The following is a 21,087-nucleotide window of genomic DNA, read 5'->3' as shown; positions in this document are numbered from 1 at the left end:
ACAAAACGATCACCAAACAAAGCCGTCTCACGCAGAATGAGTGCCTTGAAGACCCAAGAAGCGCTATTACTGCAGATTACAATACATTGTATACTTAGTATTCACTTATGAGCAGAGGTAACTACTGGGGATGGCTGCATGACAAGGTCCTGCTTTGACACTTAGAACAATCCACTGCGCAAATGATCGTGTTTCGAGATGGTAATTACGGAGTGTGGATGGTAGCAAGGCAGGAGAACCATCCACGAGGTGCTCGTTGTGCTTTCCCCGATCTTTATGGGACTTCTGGGGTCCCTGAAGGGTTGCCCAATGTCACACGGATCGTCAGCCTGGCTGGAATACAGAGCAGATATTTGATGTAATGTAGTGTAATGTAATGTAATGTGTCTTGTAAAGCGCACTGCTGCCCTGAGGCGTCGTGGCGCTGTAGACCGCTGGGGAACCCGTCCTGGCTATCCCTGTGAGATGGTCCCTACTGAGTATCTCCAAGGTGAAACCAGGCATCCCCGGCGAATGTGGGGGGCCGTTGTAGAGATGAGGCAAGCTAATGCCCAGAGTTGCCGAGTGTGATCCCTTGTTAGAGTAGGCACCGAGGCGAGAATTATCGAGTCCGCTGACCCTGGTCCACGACCGTGCCGCGTCGGGAATTGAACCCTGGTCCCGGCCCGTTCTTTGCTTCCTGGTCTCCCGCCTCTAACCAGTGAGCCACACCACTCCACTTGTGCTAGGCAGAAGCTTGCAGTTTTGGGCATGGTCCAGACAGGGACACTTAATTGTCTTCATGGGTAAATCAAATTGAGAGACAGAGAAACAAATAGCAATTACATGTAATTGTAAGTATCCCCTTGCAATGTAGACGCATATCACAATTCCCTCACACTGTCATTGAGATAGGAACTCTTCAACAAACAAGACATAGTTTATCTTCGTAGAACAGATATGTGTGACACTATTGGATTTGTCTTCGGGGTTATTGCAGAATGTCCAGTAACCAAGAACAGGGCTCTTTTTAGCTTCCAATAAGTGTCCCCAAAACTACTGAACAATGTTTATATGCAACATGCGCTCCAAATGGACTAGTCTGAATTCTCACACTGCTGTAACCAATTCCATAATAATTTCACATCTGGTTGTGATGTACAAATGATTGCTAATAGTGCTGGTAAATCGATATTCAATAATCAGTGCTCCGTTCTTGCAGGAGAAATAGAGCTATGTTTACCTTTTTTGTAACCTCCCTCCAAAGCTGCAGTCTGAGTCTGGTTGAGGTTGAATCATTACGAGGATCAGTGATTTTGATTGACTGATTGAGCGATTAATCATGCAGAAATCTGACCAAACCCCGACCAGTGTCTTGTAGCTGGGGTCCATGGGGAAACCGCTGAAGTCTGCTCCGCTTATCTGTTGGCTTCAGAAACTTAAACACGGACTGGTTCGAGTCATACAGTCCAACTGGGTGCGAAGTCGGACACTAAACATTGTACTAAAGACCTGGATATTTAAAACAAGTTTGATGACAGCAATTAATAGGGTTGCAGTCTACAGGTTGTGCCAAGCCGACCCCGGCATGCAGCTGGCACCCCCAGAGTCTTGATGCAATGGACGGTTAAAATGTGGGGGTTCAGCTGAGCTGAGCCGCTGGTCTGGTCTCGTCGCTGGATCAATTTTAACAAGCTAGGGAACCATGTTAGAGATATGGCGTTGGCTTACAGACATAATCTGGAGCTGACGGGGGAGGGAGGGAAAGTGAAAGAGGAAGCACATCATGCACGTGCTGTGCTGAAACGCCGAGGGAGGGAGGGAAAGTGATAGCGCGCCATGCACGCGCTGTGTTGAAACGCCGCTGAGTGCATATCTCCTGTCCGGACGTGTGCAAATCTCCTGCCCCCCTTTGGCAATTAAGTCGACAACAATAGATCTCGACTTGGCGTGCAACGCATGCGCTGCTTCGCAATGCGAGACCTAAAACGAGACTGGGAGATCAGATCCTGTGATGTTGATGTGGCATGTCTCAAAGAATTCTGGAGTGAGTGGAGGAGCAGAACTGCTACAGGATAGAAAGAAATGTGAGCCATGCTGGTCAGAAGAATGGAGGGGAAGAGTGGCGGTCGCCCAACACTGCAGCCAGCCTCTTACCACTGCAGCAACACGCAGCAGCTGGAGGCAGACACAGTGATGGGCGCTCCACACCACAGAAGGCCTCTTACCACTGCAGCAACACCCAGCAGCTGGAAGCAGACGCAGTGGTGTGCACTCCACCCCATATCCAGCAGTTAAGCTCTGCAGCAATACCCATCAGCTGGAGCCAGACGAAGTGGTGGAAGAGTAGAGGTTGCTCCACACCACAGCCAGCCTCTTACCACTGCAGCAACACTCAGCAGCTGGAGGCATAAGCAAAGGTGGGCACTCCACACTACAGCTGGCCTCTTACCACTGCAGATATGCCCAGGAGCTAGGGGGAGATGCAGTGGATGCGCCTGTGATTCCTACTGTGTGGATGTACCTGTAAGTCCCACTCTGTGGAAGTGCCTGTGATTCCCACTCTGTGGAAGTGCCTGTGAGTCCCACTCTGTGGAAGTGCCTGTGAGTCCCACTGTGTGGAAGTGCCTGGGATTCCCACCGTGTGGAAGTGCCTTGGATTCCTATTGTGTGGAAATGCCTCTGTAAGTAATAATCTTTATTTAGATATAAAACAATATCTTTAAAAGTTTTTCCCAAATCACATTGTGTACAGTTTTGTGAGAAAAATAGTTTAAAAGAGAAACCCGTACAGGCATAAAAAGCATAAAAAGTAAGAATTTAAACTGTTTTATAAAACATGACCTGGCGTGTCTCAAACATCTCCCATCATATTCAATAATAAAATCAAACCATAAAGATACATACTACAGGGTTTCAATTTGTGTTGAGACCCACCTGGTCATTATGGATTCTGTTACAGTTTTCTTTGTATTAAGGCTGCGATACGCTTGCTGAATAAATTTAGCAAATTTTATATTTAAAACAGTATTGTCCATAGACAAAGCGGCAATGATGGCGTGCCTACAGGTCCAAACCCCCAACCTGTTCCATTCTCAACTGAGCAAGCACCTGCGTTGGGGATTAAAGATAGGGCAGATGCAGACCACGTGCAAAATTGATTCTATCACTAACCCACATCCTCTACAGGTTGTATCCTCCTCCGTACGACGCCAGATGGGTAGATTTTGAAGAAAGCGCCAGTCCCCCATTCTTAGGGCAATGAAACTGCGTTTTAGATGGAGTGAAAATGTGGTGGAAAAATACATAGCTGCAGATACTTGTTTGTAGGAGTTAACTACTGCCCAAGAATGGCTGCGTTTCGTGAGGAGGGCTTTATCAGTAGCGAGAGATATCGATCTCACACATTTTTTGATTGCATTTTTAAAGGCAGACTGACTAGGATTGAGGGCCCAGAGGTCAGCAGCTGACTGCCTCTGATTCCCACTGTGTGGAAGTGCCTGTGATTACTACTCTGAGAAATGCCTGTGATTCCCACTGTGTGGAAGTGCCTGTGACTCCTACTCTGTGGATGTGCCTGTGATTCCCACTGTGTGAAAGTGCCTGGGATGCCCACTGTGTGGAAGTGCCTGGGATTCCCACTGTGTGGGAGTGCCTGAGGTTTACACTGTCTGGAAGTGCCTGTGATTCCCACTGTGTGGAAGTGCCTAAAGTTTACACTGTCTGGAAGTGCCTGTGATTCCCACTGTGTGGAAGTGCCTGTGATTTCCACTATTTCAAAGTACCTGTGATGCTCACTGTGTGGAAATGCCTTCTATTTCCACGGTCTTGAAGTGCCTGTGAGTCCCACTGTGTGGAAGTGCCTGTGATTCCCACTGTGTGGAAGTGCCTGTGATTTCCACTGTCTCGAAGTGAGTGCCTGTGATTCCTTCTGTGTGGAAGTGCCTGTGATTTCCACTGTCTCAAAGTGCCTGTGATTCCCACTGTGTGAAAATGCCTTCGATTTCCACTGTCTCGAAGTGAGTGCCTGTGATTCTCACAGTGTGGAAGTGCTTGAGATGTCCACTGTCTCGAAGTGCCTGTGATTTCCAGTGTCTGGAATTGCCTGTGATTCCCAATGTGTGGGTGTCCCTCTCACTCCCAGGGTTCTGTTTCTTGTTCCTATGTGTGCTTTTTAATGTCTTGGTCTTGGTGTCTGTCTCTTCATGTCTATCTGCCTCAAAGTGTGACCTTTAAAAGGACAATGAAAAGTGAACAGTGGTGTGATGTCATATTGGGGGATTCTTGACGGAAACAGATGGGGATGGGGAGAGAGCGAAGGAGCTGGGGGAGTACTACAGAAGGAGGCAGTGCTTATTTTGAGCTGGTGCTTTCCGGTGCTCAGCACTGGCAGTTAATTGTCAACACCAGCACTTATGATATTTTGCCACATTGTGGCGCTGTTTGACTGCTTTCCAGGTGAACACACTAGTTGTTTTTCATTCAATAAACATAAAAATACCCCCCCGCCCCCAGCCTTCCACCCATGATTTGGGGGTTTTGGGTGGCAAATTTTGCAGCCAATAACAGCAAAATGTGGTTCCTAAAATCTAAAAAAAGTGCCGGTCACAAAAAGTACTGCAAGGCCTGCGCTCTGTCACTGCTGGAGAATGTGCTATGTCACAGTCATTAACCTTGCAGAGTTTCAATCAGCAGAGCACCTGAAACTGGAGGGTGTCTGATGCCAAAGAGACCAGATTGCAATATGAAACCTGCTCTTTCTGTCATTAGAAAACATCCGTTCCTTGCCATATGCAGGGCAGTAGGGGATGGGGCAAGGGGGCGGCAGCAGAAGCACACAAAAACATGCAAAAAATAAAAATAAATAAAATACACGAGACCTGGGGGAGGTTAGGGGTTAACAGAAGACAAGAGGTGACCCGAAAGAGAGGCGTACAGTGGAGAGTGGGGGTATGAGAGCCTTTCAACAGCCAGCAGACGTGTCCGCAAGGTGCACACATATGTGTGAGGTGGGCTACAAGCTTGTTGCACCGGAGGTGACTCTGTGCCTTTGAGAGGCAGGCAGGCCATAGAGCACGTGAACACCTCTGCTACCTACTAGCCTGCTGCTCGCCCACATTCACTTGCTCAAGGGGCACAGCACCAGTAAAGAGAAGATCATCCCATGATTTTTTTTTATTTTTGATTAATACTAATTTTGGGGCACTTTTGTAAAAATTTTGGTATTTTTATAAAAGTGACAAATATGCTACCTTTTTTGCAAATTGCAAAATCGTGCTATCCTGGGGTGGGGTGAGGGTGTTGATTAAAAGTCACTATTACCTGCAGCTTTAGCAATTCTTATTGGCAGTGTTTGCGAAGGCACTGTGTGATGCAAGCTACAGTGGCTTCCTGGCCCTGGCACTTCTTTTTATACAAATTAAGCACTGGGAGGAGGAGGGCAGAAGAATGGCGCGACAGGGTGAGAAAGCATGAACATAGTGGAAGTCTGCAACTTTATTTAACACTTGTAGTTCTCTCATACCGCTCAATCACATAATATTGTTTTTAGGTCTCGCCTAGGCAACGCTTGCGCTGACTCTTCGAGACATGCTGTATTTCAGTATGAATCTGAAACTCCACCCATTTTCCGCCCATCTTTTCAATTGGCTCCTGTTACTGTCCTTTGTAAATGGTTGCTTTTGATTTGTGAATAGTCTTAGAAGCCCCTTATTAGTACTGCCTTTTCTACTTTTGTAACCTCCCGTGAGGACTGGCCTTTTTACTTGTGCTGATCCTGTGCAGATTTAATTAACAACCTTTAGGCACCATTTTTTTTAAAGGACTTTCTCCTGTTAGCTGTTGCTGGCAGGACAATAGCAGCACTGGTGCTCAGCTTTCCTGGAGCACTGCTCGCGTTTAGCTGATGGCTGCCTTTCCTTTCCTGCCTCAAATACTTGGAATATTTTTTGTTCACCTCCCACACAGCATGGGCATGCACCTCTATTTATTTATAACCAGCGTTGCAATAATTTAGTGTCTGTGTTGCTTCTGCCTCTGCCCTTCCCTCCCCATGCCCTGCCTTTGATTTGCATTTATTAACTGTGCTGCAGTGCCTTTGGGATCCACGGTGTTTGGGTCCCTGTTGCTTTAGTGTCTGTGTTGGTTTTGCCCTTCGCTTCTCATTCCGTGCAGTTCGTTTGCATTTACTAACCACGCAAATATAAATGTCTTAATTTTGAACAGTGCCCATACTGCGCTTGCACTTTCCGAGTAGCTGACACGCTCTACGCCTTCCAGTGCTGCTGCTACCCCGGACTCATACGGCACCCTCACTCTCCGGCCCCATTACTGAGTAGCAGAAGCCAGGCAGCGGTGCCACCCGGTGTCAAATGCCATCCAGCAGGAAGAAAGATGGCAGCAATGCACGGCAACTGGCACAAGATCAGCTTTTGTGAGTGTGTCTCCTTGAAGAGGATATGTGAACATTGCAGGCAGGAGATACTCTTGAAAGTATGAACTTTTGCAGGTCAGTTTGAGCAGAAACTTGCAAAATATTTCCTTCCTTCCTTCCAGACCTTCAAATTCGTGGCACTAACCATGTGTGCCACAATTTCTTCATGAATGCATTCTTCCGACCCTGGGTCGGATTGGTAACGCAGGCACTTGGGCAATGGCCGAGGGGCCGGTATCTGAGATCCAGTGGTGGGCTGCTTTTTTGGGCAGCCTGGGGGCCGATTTGGGTGGTGTCTGTGTTAGCATGCCACCAGAAGCCAAGTGGGACCCTGAGTGGTCTTTCTGGAAGCAGATGGGCATCCAGTACCCCCCTTTATCAAGGGGCAGAGGTGTCACTCCCTTTCTCTCGCTAGACCGGCAAATTAATGTGTGCCTACCAAGCGTGGGCAGAGGGGCTGAACAGAAGTGGCCTCACTTCAATTCAGGTGTGTTTTACCAGTGGTAACTGATCCGTGCATTTTTTTAAATCTAAGTAAAGTTAAGAAAACAGGCCTCTGTCAGAGACCCTCCCCCCACTTCTTTTTATAAAACTTCGCCAAAGCAGGATTTTGCAGAAAGGCAATATGCAAATGAGGCTACTTTTTTTTGCGTGCCCGGGACGAATTTTAATCCCAAACCATCCCTGACCCGACCCAATTAGGGATGCTAACTTCGGTCTGTTTTTGTTGGTGAATAAAATAACGGTAACATGCAGGTTTTTAAATAGTGTGCATGGAAAACTTTAGATCAGAGTCACAATGTGTAATTTCTTGAGTTTGTGAAATCATTTGAGCTCTCTAAGATTGCCTGCGTCATGGGTCTCGTTTTAACATACTTGTTCCTTTTCATGGTCCCCAGTAAGGCAGAAAAGTTTTATCCATCATGCCACAGTATCGGTTGAACAATTGAAGGTACCAGAGGTGCAGTACAAACAGGCATGTGCAATGCAATGAAAGTTTGAGCTACTGGGGTTGCATTAATATTTGCAACGCCAATAGTTCAGAATTTTAGTATTGTGAGACCTATTGCATTGCAAATGCTTTTTCTTTTTTCTTGTGGACAGGGAAGACGCAGAATCCTCAGCCAGGTCTTTAACAAGAAGGAAGACCCTGTGTCTGTGTGCAGGTGTCTGTCATTCCCTCCTCGTGTGTCTCCTTGTACCTTTGTCTGCTCTTCCCAGGTCCAGGGTCTTTGTACAGGTACCTGTGTGTCTCAATCGCTCTTCCTGTGTCTCCTTGTGTAGGAAGCTGGCTCTGTATATATTATACCAAAGTCTAGTATAGTGTGCACAGAGCCCAGTGGATCCCCAAAGGCTTACAGATGTTAGAGTGGATTCTCTATTTGTGGTAGTGTGGGCGAGCAGTCAGGCTTTATCAGAGGGTAGTGTGAAGCAACAAATGATGTCACTCACTCAAAGACTGAACGAAGACAAATTTGTTTGTATCACAAATATTATTTAGTTATTTTATTTCTAGAACCAAGCCAAGCCTGATGCAGGTAAGTGAAATAAATGCTTTGCAAAATTTTACAGTTGAAAGCTGGTTCAAATGCAGTTGATTGAATTACAGGAAAGAATGTTTTGAAATTACTTTTCGGTAACTTTACAGATTACTTTGTGCGTTACTTTTAAGATTACTTTTTAAGTTACTTTTTCTACTCAGTGTGTTATGCCTAGATATCACACTGGGACATTTCCTACAGTAAATCAGTGTTTCATACAAACCAACTCCACACTAATTTTCAAGGAAAGCAGTCAATGCAATCCTATGAGAGGATATGAAGTTATCGGTATGCAGGTAAGTACAAGTTTGTGGGAGTTGGTATTCTGGAGTTAGAAGCAGGGTTCCCCCAGGGTCGAGGATGCACTCTCAAAGCACCCTCAGCTGCACTAGGGCGGACGGGTGCAGAGTGCTGAGGCCCAATATTATCCAAAGGGGATAGGGGGCCTCGGGTTGGTGGCTGCTCGTGAGCAGGCCAAAAGGATGTGGGAGCAAAGCTGCTCGTGTTAGGCTCAGGGCAAAGGGGATCTGAGTTAGGACAAGAGGTGCACCCGCCGGGGCGCAGGGGCGGCTGGGTGCAGGGTGCACTTTTGACATCGGGTGCCCTGTTGTTTTCAATGGGGGTTGCTGGTTTTGGACAAGACGACTTTTGCACAGCATCTTTCAAAGCTGCAGATGGGCCGGTAGGGCTGGGTCCTAGTCAGTTCTTCTCTGCAGCCTCCTCTGCTAGGCGCCTTCTTTTGTCCTTCTTTGTAGGTTGCGGGAATCTGTCTTCTTGGTTCAGGGCTACCCCTTAAATACTGTTTTTAGGGGGCGTTATAGGGGTCTCGATGTCAGTAGCCAAGGGCTACTGACCTTAGGGTGACTACACCCTTAGTTTGCTCTCCCCACGTGGGGGAAGTGGGCACAATCCCTAATCCTGATTGGGGAGTGCCTGCTATCTGCATGATGGCAGGTGCTAAAAAGTGGATTTCACCTCGCCTCCGTCACCCGAGGAGTGGGGTCGACAGAGGAGGGCATACCTTCAGGCCTGGTTCATTTTTCCCACCTGTCTTCCCACTGAAAAGGGAGAGGATACAGGAAGGGGGCCTGGTCCTCGTAGCTGGTGAGGCTAGGGGTCGCACTTCAAAGGCTGCCAGGCCTTTGAAGCTCCCCTACCATAGATAGCTTTTCCGGACCTGGGGGAAGTGTGAACACCTCTGCCAGGAAAGGATTTGTTTCTAGACTCTTTTTGCAGGGGGCATCTCTAAGATGCCCCCTGAGTGCATTTGTTTTATTAAATCCCAAACTGGCATCAGTGTTGGTTTAATGTGCTGGGAAGTTTGGTACCAAACTTCCCAGTTTTCAGTAAAGCCATTATGGTGCTGTGGAGTTCAGAATGACAAACTCCCAACACCATATACTCTTAATGGCATTACTGCACTTACAATGTCTAAGATTTGGTCTAGACACTGTAGGGGCACAGGACACAGGGCTCATGCAACTGTACCCCCACCACTGGTATAGTGCACCCACCTAGAGGGGTGGCTGACCTATGCCAGGGCAGTGTGCTGTAGGCATGGCACACAGGGATGTGTGCTATGTCGACCCTTCCCTTTGTTCTGCACCAAAACACGCAGTCTGCAAAGGCAGTGTGTGAGTGTAAGGGTACAGGACCCCTAAGGGTGGCACAAGGAGTGCTTCAGCCTTAGAGGCCTTCTCTGGCAACAGTGCCCTCGGTACCCATGGCGCCTTTTACAAGGCACTGACATGTGGCCAGAGAGATGAAATTGGGGGTACTAGGTACTGTTTTGGGAAAGAACACAGGCCCTGGACACTGATCGGCAGGTACCCAGGGCACATCAATTCAAAGTGCATCAGTGGTCTGGCAAAAGGTGGAGGGAGGGGGGGGGTTACTGCAACAGAAACCCAGCTTCCTGCACCTTGTGCATGTGTCTGCTCCTCTCGGGCCTTGTGTTGTGTTACCCAGAACTCCTGAGGCTTTCCTTGTAACTTGTCTTCCTCTCCAGGGCCTTAGTGGGATTCTGTAATTTGTTTCTTGTTACATTTTAAACTTTTTAAGTACAAAATGTAACATTATTTTCACACAATGTTACATTTGTTATTGGAGAGCTGAGAACTTTGAACACTGACTTGTGTGACACAGCTTCTTTATTGGTCAATTGTCGGCACAACAACTTACGGGAGGGAATGTGATTGAGTGGAAGATGAATAATTCATCAGTGAATCATGAATAATTCATCAGCGGTAAATAAATATGTCATCAAGTGGCACAAATCAGACAATGCAATAACTGGAGGTTTTGGTCAGTAATTATGGTTCCATTGGGTAATTAATCTAATAAGTGCATATAATGTCAGCCATCTTGAGCATTGTAGGGTTTTTCGTTGCCTAAATGGTGTTTGGGAGGCCGACAGGAGTGGACTTGGACAGACAATAGGCCTGGGCCCCGTTCGTATTCAGATAGCGAAAAAAGTGGCCGACATTTGCAACTAGGCAGCTTTGAAGCTGTTAAGACACTGGGGCATAGGGTGAACCTGTAAAGACACAGGGGCATAGGCTGAACTTGTGAAGACACAGGCATAGGCTGAACTTGCAAAGGCACGGGCATAGGCTGAACTTGTAAAGACACAGGCATAGGCTGAACTTGTAAAGACACAGGCATAGGCTGAACTTGCAAAGGCACGGGCATAGGCTGAACTTGTAAAGACACAGGCATAGGCTGAACTTGTAAAGACACAGGCATAGGCTGAACTTGCAAAGGCACAGGGGCATAGGCTGAACTTGCAAACGCACGGGCATAGGCTGAACTTGCAAACGCACGGGCATAGGCTGAATTTGCAAAGGCACGGGCATAGGCTGAACTTGCAAAGACACAGGGGCATAGGCTGAACTTGCAAACGCACGGGCATAGGCTGAACTTGCAAACGCACGGGCATAGGCTGAACTTGCAAAGGCACGGGCATAGGCTGAACTTGCAAAGGCACGGGCATAGGCTGAACTTGCAAACGCACGGGCATAGGCTGAACTTGCAAAGGCACGGGCATAGGCTGAACTTGCAAAGGCACGGGCATAGGCTGAACTTGTAAAGACACAGGGGCATAGGCTGAACTTGTAAAGACACAGGGGCATAGGCTGAACTTGCAAAGGCACGGGCATAGGCTGAACTTGTGAAGACACATGGTCACAAGCAGCTTCACAGGGACAGGGCAGGAATGTATTTATCCAATATGACGCATTCCTGTCCTTTTCCTCTGCTCTCACAGTTTTAGCCGCCTAGCGCCAGTGCAGGCGCCCTTGCACTCTGGTCCACGGGTGCTTGTGTTATAGGCAGGATGGCTTTTGTGCAAGAAGGGGCACCATCCTTCACAAACGCAATCCTCAGAGGCTTTTTCCTCTTTGTCTGCTGCAAAATCCAGCACACAGAGAAAGAGGAAAAATATAGGAAGAGGGGAAAGAGGACAGTTAAAAAGTACTTCTCCTCATTACGGGTTTACCTTGGGGTTTGCGTGTTAGCACCCACCGCAACGCCTATAGAGGTCTCCCTTGTTCAGAGTAATGTAAAGCTGAGCTTTGTGCTGCGTTGCGTTACTGCATATTTTTGAAGTCATTCAAAGACGCGCAACGTGGCTTAGCGTGGCTTCATAAATGTGACTTAGAGCTTTGCGCATTCATGTACCACATTGCGCGGTGCAAGCAAAACGCAAACCTCTCATAAATACGACCCCTAATGCATGGGTATTTGGCAAAGTATGGGTGAGTGCATGCATTTGTGCTTGCTCCAGGCAATGCCTTTGGTGATATCAGCAGGAAAGACCACAGCAACAAAGCATAGACCAGGCCACAAACCTTAAAAAGTAGTCTCACACACTAACTTGTCGGATCAGCCCCTCTGGCACTGCCTGATTGCACCATAGTCAGTCTGGCCTTGAGAAGGGGATGCGAAGGTGACCGAGGAAGTAGCAGATCACAGTTGGAAGATGAGAGGGGATGTGTGAGGGAACCCCGAATGCATTTACCCTGCATGACTTTACAACGCCATCATTACCCCAACTGCAACGTTACCACATATTACTTTACCACGCAAGTCCTTACAACGACTTGCCTTAGGGGGGCGCTGGACTTTGGAATAGTAGAATTTAGTATTCCAGCTCCACTCGGTGTACCCGCAGGGACGGTGTTGTAATTAAAACCCAACAGCAGTCCTACAACCCACCCTGTAAGGCAAGTCGTTGTAATGACTTGCGGGGTAAAGTAATGCGTTGTAATGGCGTAGTCGGGGTAGTGACTTTGTTGTAAAGGCAGGTCACTGTTCTGACTGTGGGGTAAAGGATGTTTCCTGATGAGAGGTGCAGGAGCAAGAAAAACAGAATGTGGCTGGATTATTTTGACTTTTGTAGGTGCTACAGGGGTAGAAAGAGTCTGTGAGCATAGAAACAAAGCAAACAAATATATGTGTCATCAGCAAAATGTCGACTTGATGCTGTGGGGAGCGCTGTTATGTTATGTTATGTTATTTATTATTTGTTAAGCGCGCATACGCCCAGGGGCTTCTTGGCGCTGGTGAGAGAGTCAAACATAACAATACATAAAAGAAATACAATCACTGTTTACAATAAGCCTGGGAAAAAAGAAAAGTTTTAAATGCCTTCCTAAAAGCAAGGAGGTCCTTGCTATGTCGCAGAGTCAAAGGGAGGGAATTCCACAATGAGGAGGCTAAAAATTGAAAACTGCTGCCTCCCTGACGTTTCTTTTTGAAACGGGGGACCTCAAGTAGGTCTTTGTGGATTGATCTCAAACTGCGCGAAGGTATATATTTGCGCAGTAGTAATCTAAGGAACATGGGACCCTTACCCTCCAGAGCCTTAAACACAATGCAACCCACCTTGAATGTGGCTCTCTGTTCCACAGGCAGCCAGTGCAGGGTCTCTAGTCCATGTCTAATTGATTCCCACTTAGGGACTTTGCAAATAAGTCTCGCAGCTTGATTTTGCAAGTATTGCAATCTTTTAAGTTGGCCAATAGGCGCCCCCAGATAGAGGCCATTTGAGAAATCAATGTGGGACAGGACTAGAGCACTAACTGTCTGAATTAAGGCCAGACCTGTAAGAAGATGTGCTATTTTCTTGATCTTCCTCAGTTGAAAAAACCCCGAGGAGACCACAGTTCCGACTTGACTTACCAAGGTAAGGTCCTCACTAAGAGTCACTCCCAAACTTTTTACTGTACGGGATTTTTTTGGGGGCGAGCCCATGTCCGACGGCCAAAAACTAGGACTCCAACTGATCTCACTCTTCCCAGGTAGAATGAGCCCTGTTTTTCCCGGATTTAACTTAAGGTGGTTTAGAGACATCCACCTCTGGATAAAAGACATGGTTGCTCGAAATTCCTCGGCAGCATTGTGGGAGTTTAGCACAAAGACCAGCTGCAGGTCGTCTGCATAATTATATACATCAACCTTAAACTCTCGTAGAGAGAACAACAGAGGCCGCATATACAAATTAAATAATAAAGGGGACAAGGAGGATCCTTGAGGAACCCCACAAAAGGAAATTTTTTTAGGGGCTGTGAAAGAACCTAGTCGAACCGATTGGGTACGTCCAGAAATAAAGGACTTGAGCCAGGCCAAGGCCGAGTCCCGAAGACCGGCCTGTTCGACACGGTTGACCAAGATGGTATAGTCAACCGTGTCGAACGCCGCAGACAGGTCCAATAACACCAAAGCCTAGTGCAAGTCCCTGTCTGCATTAGACCTTAAAGTATTCTGAACGGCCAATATCACTGCCTCAGTAGAGTGACCAGGCCGGAAACCTGCCTGGTTGGGTTGTAAATAACCAGAGGCTTCCACAAAACTTGATAGGCAGCTGGTTATATGCGCCTCCAATATTTTGGATAAGTAAGGCAGTAACGATATTGGTCTATAATTAGAAAGGTCTGAGGAGTCAATGCCAGGTTTCTTTTTCAAAGGAATCAATAAGGCCTGTTTAAAACTATTAGGAACATTCCCTGACGCGAGGGAGTTGTTGAGCAGTGGAATCAGGCTACTTGGGAGTGCCCGACCAATTTCTCTCATTACTTGGGGAGGGCAGGCATCCTGAGGAGATCCTGATTTAACTCTAGTGAGCAAATCTTGAAGGGTTTGGTGAGTGATTAAGGGGAAGGAATGCAAAGTAAGAGGGTTTAAAAAAGTGTCGTCTATCGGGGCACAAACTGGAAGCTTGGATAGAGTGTCCTTAATCAACACTAATTTGTCATTGAAATAGTCATTCAGCGAGTTGCAGAGCAATTGTGAGGGGACAACCGGGGGAGAAGTTCTCTCATCATTGCACAACTCAGTCACAATCCTGAAAATTTCTTTCGACTTATTGGTCGCGTTAAGTATTTTAGAAGAGAAAGGGAGCGCTGGTTGTACTAAACCACGGGTCTGCAGCCTGTTGTGTAATAGAAGCAACTTATGTTCAATGAACATCATTGTTATCTACTAATAGTGTTAGTGCTGTAATAGAGACCAGATCTCGAATAAATATATAATCAAAGCGTTTCTTTCCTCAGCTGGAACAGCAGAAACCCTTCTGCTTGAAAATGTTCTTAATTAAAAAAAAAAGTAAATGAACATTCTACATTTTTATCTTCTAGAGTCAGAAATGAACTGTTTATTTACTGTTAACTTCAACATTTTACATTTTTTTGCCTCACATTTTCGCTTAATTGCACTTAACTTTTTCAACAGATGTTACACCTTTACTTCTAGCTTTTTAAATGTTAAACTTGACAGCATGTTAAAATTTGAACAATATAATTTTTTCTTTTTTTAACATGTTTTGTTGTTTACATTTTTTTAGTTTTGTTCTAACAGTTTTTATTTACTAAACCTTCTACCTTTATTTTACCTGGAAATCAAAGTTTCTAAATTGTAGTACCTTAACATTTTTCTCATGATTCGGAACCTATCAAAATTTCCAACCTGGAAATAGATTTTTTTACTTTTAGGTTTCAAATTTTTTGATTGTCTAGCTTTTTGATATGTTTTGAACTTTTCCGCCTTTTAATTTGGAAACTATTTTTTTTACTTTTATCCTTTCACATTCTTTACTTCCTAACATATTACAGGCTTTAAATGTAAACTGACGTTGATTTTCATTTAGAATTTTTAAAGTTACCTTTAACATGTTGTTTGTCTTTTGAGTTGAAAGTAAAATCCAGCAAAGTTTCAGCAGAATCCTTCTGCAGGTGAGATGAAGTTGTGATTTGACTAAGCTCCAATACTGGCTCGGTCACCACACTGCAGGACTGACTTTCTTTTACATGAATTGGCCAAGTTGGCCAAGTAAACACCTCTGTGTCTCCTCAATCCTCCCCGTGATCACCGGCCTCCTGTACTAGATGGGAACTAATTTCTCTGGGTGTGTTGCCTTCAGAATTTATTCTAAATAACTGAATGAGGAGCAAAAACAAACCCACGATACACAAGCCAGGTTAATGGCTAGTATATCATGGGTGGACTTTGGAAGTCGTGGACTACGACTTCATGTTGGGAAATAACTAAAGTCAAACAGAACACTGAGAATGGCTTCACCTCTATGGAGAGACCACACACATGGACAAAACACGACGAAGAGTAACACACTCCTAGAGAAACAAGACCAAGAGAAACCCCGCTAGGAGAAACAAGACCAAGAGATACCCACTTCTGGAGAAAAAGGAAAAAGAGAAAACCACTCCTGGAGAACAAAGAGGAACTCCCCGTCCCCCAGAGAAACAATCAAGAGGAACCCTCCCAGGAGAAACAAGACCTAGATTAACAAGATCAAGAGAACCCTACTCCTGGAGAACAAGACCAGAGGACCCCACCCCTCAACCCCTGAAGAAACAACCAAGAGGAACCCTCCCCTGAATAACTAAGACCTGGAGAAACAAGATCAAGAGAAACCCTCCCCTGGAGAAACAAGACATGGAGAAACAAGATCTAGAGAAACCCGCTCCTGGGGAAAAAAGAAAAAGAGAAACCCGCCCCCCAGAGAAACGATCAAGAGGAACCCTCCCCTGGAGAAATAAGACCTGGAGAAACAAAATCAAGAGAAACCCGCTCCTGGGGAAAAAAGAAAAAGAGAAACCCGCCCCCCAGAGAAACGATCAAGAGGGACCCTCCCCTGGAGAAACAAGATCAAGAGAACTCTACTCCTGGAGAACAAGACCAGAGGACCCCACCCCTCAACCCCTGAAGAAACAACCAAGAGGAACCCTCTCCTGACGAACTAAGACCTGGAGAAACAAGATCAAGAGAAACCCGCTCCCGGAGAAAAAAGAAAAAGAGAAACCCGCCCCCCAGAGAAACGATCAAGAGGAACCCTCCCCTGGAGAAACAAGATCAAGAGAAACCCACTCCTGGGGGAAAAAAATCAAGAGGAACCCCCACCTGGAGAAAGTAGACCAAGAGGTACCCAGTCCTGGATAAACAAGGCCAAGAGGAACTCACTGCTGGAGAAAAAATGACCAACTGAAACCCCACTCCTGGAGAAACAAGAACAAGAGAAATATGACCAAGAGAAACCCAACTCCTGGATTAACAAGTTCAAGAGAAACCTACTCCTGTAGAAACAAGACCAGGATAAACCCACTTCTGGAGACCAAATCCAAGAGAAGCTCCCCGACCCCCCGGAGAAAAGATCAAGAGGAGCCCTCCCCTGGGGAAACAAGACCTAGATTAACAAGATCAAGAGAAACCTACTCCTGGAGAACAAGACCAGAGGACCCCACCGCTCAACCCCTGAAGAAACAACCAAGAGGAACCCTCCCCTGAAGAACTAAGACCTGGAGAAACAAGATCAAGAGAAACCCACTCCTGGAGAAGCAAGGCCAAGAGAAACCCAGTCCTGGATAAAACAAATCAAGAGGAACCCCCACCTGGATAAACAAGACCTAGAGAAACCCGCTCCCGGAGAAATGAGAAAAAGAGAAACCCGCCCCCCCAGAGAAACGATCAAGAGGAACCCTCCCCTGGATAAACAAGACCTAGATTAACAAGATCAAGAGACCCTACTCCTGGAGAGCAAGACCAGAAGACCCCACCCCTCAACCCCTGAAGAAACAATCGAGAGGAACCCTCCCCCGACGAACTAAGACCTGGAGAAACAAAGATCAAGAGAAACCCGCTCCTGGAGAAAAAAGAAAAAGAGAAACCCGCCCCCCAGAGAAACGATCAAGAGGAACCCTCCCCTGGAGAAACAAGACATGGAGAAACAAGATCAAGAGAAACCCGCTCCTGGGGAAAAAAAAATCAAGAAGAACCCCCACCTGGAGAAAGTAGACCAAGAGGTACCCAGTCCTGGATAAACAAGGCCAAGAGGAACTCACTGCTGGAAAAAAAATGACCAACTGAAACCCCACTCCTGGAGAAACAAGAACAAGAGAAATATGACCAAGAGAAACCCAACTCCTGGATTAACAAGAACAAGAGAAACCTACTCCTGTAGAAACAAGACCAGGAGGAACCCACTTCTGGAGACCAAATCCAAGAGAAGCTTCCCGACCCCCCGGAGAAAAGATCAAGAGGAACACTCCCCTGGAGAAACAAGACCTAGATTAACAAGATCAAGAGAAACCTACTCCTGGAGAACAAGACCAGAGGACCCCACCCTTCAACCCCTGAAGAAACAACCAAGAGGAACCCTCCCCTGAAGAACTAAGACCTGGAGAAAGAAGATCAAGAGAAACCTACTCCTGGAGAAGCAAGACCAGGAGGAACCCACTCCTGGAGAAGCAAGACCAGAAGAAACCCAGTCCTGGATAAAAAATAATCAAGAGGAACCCCCACCTGGATAAACAAGGCCAAGAGGAACACACTGGTGGTGAAAAAAGACCAAGAGAAACCCACTCCCTGGAAACACTATCAAGACATTGAAAGACTAACCGCAAAACACAACTACATCATTAAAACAGATTGCTATTTGAAAATCTTTCTTAAATTACCAGACTCTGTAGGGATTTGATCCAACGCGTTCGGTCATGTGCTCGTACCATCAAATCAGAGTACCTTTGCTGATGTCAATATGAGGACCTCCATGTTCACCTGCACAAGAAGGTGTTGTTTATGCTCAACAGTTGTGCAGACTAATACAAGTTTATTGCAACCAGTCCTACCCCTTGAAGAGTGCTGAGGTCTACAGTCATCTTCTCTTATAGGAAGATGAGGAACCCAACATCAACCCAGAAGGTTGGTCTCCTGTTCAGAGGAGAACCAAGGGTCATCCTTCCTTTGGAAGACGAGGGTCACTTCTCTCTCATTCATGTCCCTGGTGACCCAGTAGATTCTGAAGTGGCCTCAAATCTTAGAAAGCACTTGGCCAAGGTCAAATCCAGAGCACACACAGCCTGGAATCTTGAACCACTCTCAGTTGTTCTAATGGTATGAATTGATCTGACATGTTTGGAGTTTGAAATATCAAATGGCCAACTCCACCCAACTTCCTTAGGTACCATCTCTCTGGCAGGTAAATAGAAATAAACAACATTGAAACAAGGTTATGAGTTAGGAAGCATCTCAAGCTAGGACCCCCCATTGCCCAGGTCCTTACCTGCCCAAAGAAGGAGTGGATAATGGGCACCATCTCCTTGGCCTCTGGCATCAGGCTGGTGGGGCAAGTGGTGACACCTGGCTTGTCAGAAGGGCCAACCTTCCTGCCGAGAGGTCCATGCTTCAGTTGGGCCCCTTCCTTCTCCCAGTCACTCCTGCTGGAAAGTCCATCGCCCACGTCCAGGCTCATGGCATTGCGGAAGGGGCACCGCGTCGCCCCGGACACCCGCGGCTCCGAAGCACTGAGTGTGCGGGCTTTGAGGGTGCCACGCCCGGAGCCACCCGACACACCGCCCTCCATGCTGTCGCCGCCTTCCTCCTGCTCCGCCTTCTCCTTCTCCTGCTGCTGCTTGCGGCGTGCGCTCTCGATGCGCTTCTTGATGGCCGCCTTAGAGTGCTTCTTGTAGGACCAGGAGTCCAGCGACTCGCTACTCGCTCTCTGGCTCTCGCGGAGGAAAAAAAACATTCCTCAGCTCATAGGTGGCGGTGGTGAGGCCCGTGGGTGGAGAGCAGAGGTCCCTCACTGTGTCCTGGCCTCTCTCTGGCGCGCCCTTCTTGACTCTATCACCCAATGTCTCTCTCTTCTAGGCTCTCTCCAGATGAGCTGCTCTGTCTTTTATGGCCCTTCAGGCTCCACCACTAGCCACCCTCTCCTCACTCCCTATCTCTGACCCTCCCCCCCCTCTCCCCTCTGGTACTCTTTCGCTCACGCGTGTTCTTTGTCTCCCCTGACCCTCTTGTAAGTTCTCACGCCTCCACCTGCTGCAGCATGTCTTTCATCTTAGATATCCAAGGTCTTTCTCTCTCTGGCCACTCACTTCTGTTTCCTGTTGTCCCGCAGGGCGTCTTTTGATGACCCACTCAGAACACTGATGGACCCTTCTCTCCTCTGCAGCCTCCTTTATCCTTTTCCTCTCTTCTCTCCTCTCCAGTCCTCTTCCATCCTCCTCCGCTGCCCTCCAGCCCAGGCTCTTCCTCTTGCTGCTTCTCTCCCTCCTCACTCTTTAGTCGCTCCTCACACCCGGAGTTGTGTCTCTCGCCTCACTCCCTGCCTTCAGCTCTGGTGCTCGAGTCTTCCCTTCAACAAACTACATATATTTCACTCCTTCCTTTCCCCGTTGTCTCTCAGCTCCCTTGTTCTTACTCTGCTCTGAATCTTGTCCTTCTGTTTGCCTCTCACCTCCCTGTCTGCCTTTACCCGCTCCTGAAGCTCTATTCTCTGTCTCTCTCCACTCTCGCGTCCCCTTCTCCTTTGCGCTCCTCTCTGTCACTCTCTTCGATCTCTCTCTCTTTCTGTTTCCACCTCCCCTGCTCTTTCCCCTCTGCCCCTACCCTCTGTCTTTATAATCTGCCTCTTTTTAGGTCATCTCGCTCCCTCATTCGGCCTCTCCCGTTTTTAATTGCTTTCCTCCTCTGCCTTCTGTCTCCTTCTGTTCCCAGTTCCCTAATGTTTTTTTCCTTTTGCAAACTTGCAGTTTATTTTCCACTCTCCCCTCCCTGCCATTCCATCTCTCCCCTGCTCCACTTCCCCCCTCTTTCCTTCTGCTGTCTCGTCCCGCCTCTTCTCCTCTTTGGATTCTATTCTATTCTCTTCTCTTCTCTCCCCCCCTCTTCTCCTCTCCTCCCCTTGATTCGAATCTATTCTGTTCTGTTCTATTCTGTTCTGTTCTATTCTGTTCTGTTCTGTTCTATTCTGTTCTGTTCTATTCTATTTTCTTTACTTCCCCTCCTTCTCTGCTCTCCTTTTTCTTTTCTCACTCCCTTCTACTTCCTCCCTTCGAGCTCCTCTCTGATTCTCTCCCACCTTCTTTCCCTCCCTCCCCTCTTGCCCCCTCTCCTCTTGCCCCCTCTCCCCTGCTCACCCCGTGTCTCTGCTTCCTTTGCCTCTGTCTTCACTTCCCTCCCCCCTGTGGCTTCTGTCCCCCTCTCCCTGACTCCCCCCCCCTCTCTCTCTCCACTCTTAATAATTTCACCTTTTTCCAATGTTTTCGAGCCCTTTCCCCCCTGTAATCCTCTTAGCGCCGCGAGGCTCTGTCCGCTCCCGCCGGGCCGCATCTGCTGGGGCCGCTGAGCGCAGCACCAGGGGAGGGTGTGGAGGGGTGCCCCCGGGCAGTGCCCACCTCCCTGCCCCCGGCAGCCGGGGGACGAGGCCTGCTCTCTTATTAATGACCCTCGGTACATGAACAGGGGACACCCGACCTGCCAAGGCTGACACCCGACTCGGCGCTTAATCAACAGGCCGGGATGGGGAGGGGGGGAGAGGGCGAGGGTGGCACTGCACGGGACAGCACTCACCGACCAGAGGCACACTGCACACACGCAGAGACACACTGCACCACCCAGAGGCACGCTGCACACAGATATATACAACACTCACCACCCAGAGGCACATTGCACCCCTCAGAGGCACGCTGCACCCCTCAGAGGCACGCTGCACACACGCAGAGCCACACTGCACCACCCAGAGACACGCTGCACACAGATATTTACAACACTCACCGACCAGAGGCACACTGCACACACACAGAGCCACACTGCACTCAGATATATACAACACTGCAC

The 21,087-nt window shown here is 47.6% G+C and overlaps 1 protein-coding gene across 2 annotated transcripts in view; it reads right to left on the bottom strand.

Annotated features, from left to right (window-relative positions):
• Positions 1-19,067, bottom strand: part of LOC147736668 (calcium-binding protein 1-like) — a 383,783-nt gene extending 364,716 nt beyond the window's left edge. For both annotated transcript variants that reach the window (XM_086953803.1, XM_086953804.1), the window contains exon 1: positions 18,527-19,067. In XM_086953803.1, coding sequence (XP_086809929.1) covers positions 18,527-18,991 — 465 coding nt within the window. In that variant the 5' untranslated portion in view covers positions 18,992-19,067. The remainder of the gene's footprint in view (positions 1-18,526) is intronic.
• Positions 19,068-21,087: the final 2,020 nt, after the last annotated feature.

This window comes from Lissotriton vulgaris, chromosome 1_2 (genome assembly GCF_964263255.1).
Source record: "Lissotriton vulgaris chromosome 1_2, aLisVul1.2, whole genome shotgun sequence".
NCBI classification, from domain to species: Eukaryota; Metazoa; Chordata; class Amphibia; order Caudata; family Salamandridae; genus Lissotriton; species Lissotriton vulgaris.
Note: the sequence above shows the minus strand (reverse complement) of the source record. Positions and strands in the feature narration are given on the sequence as shown.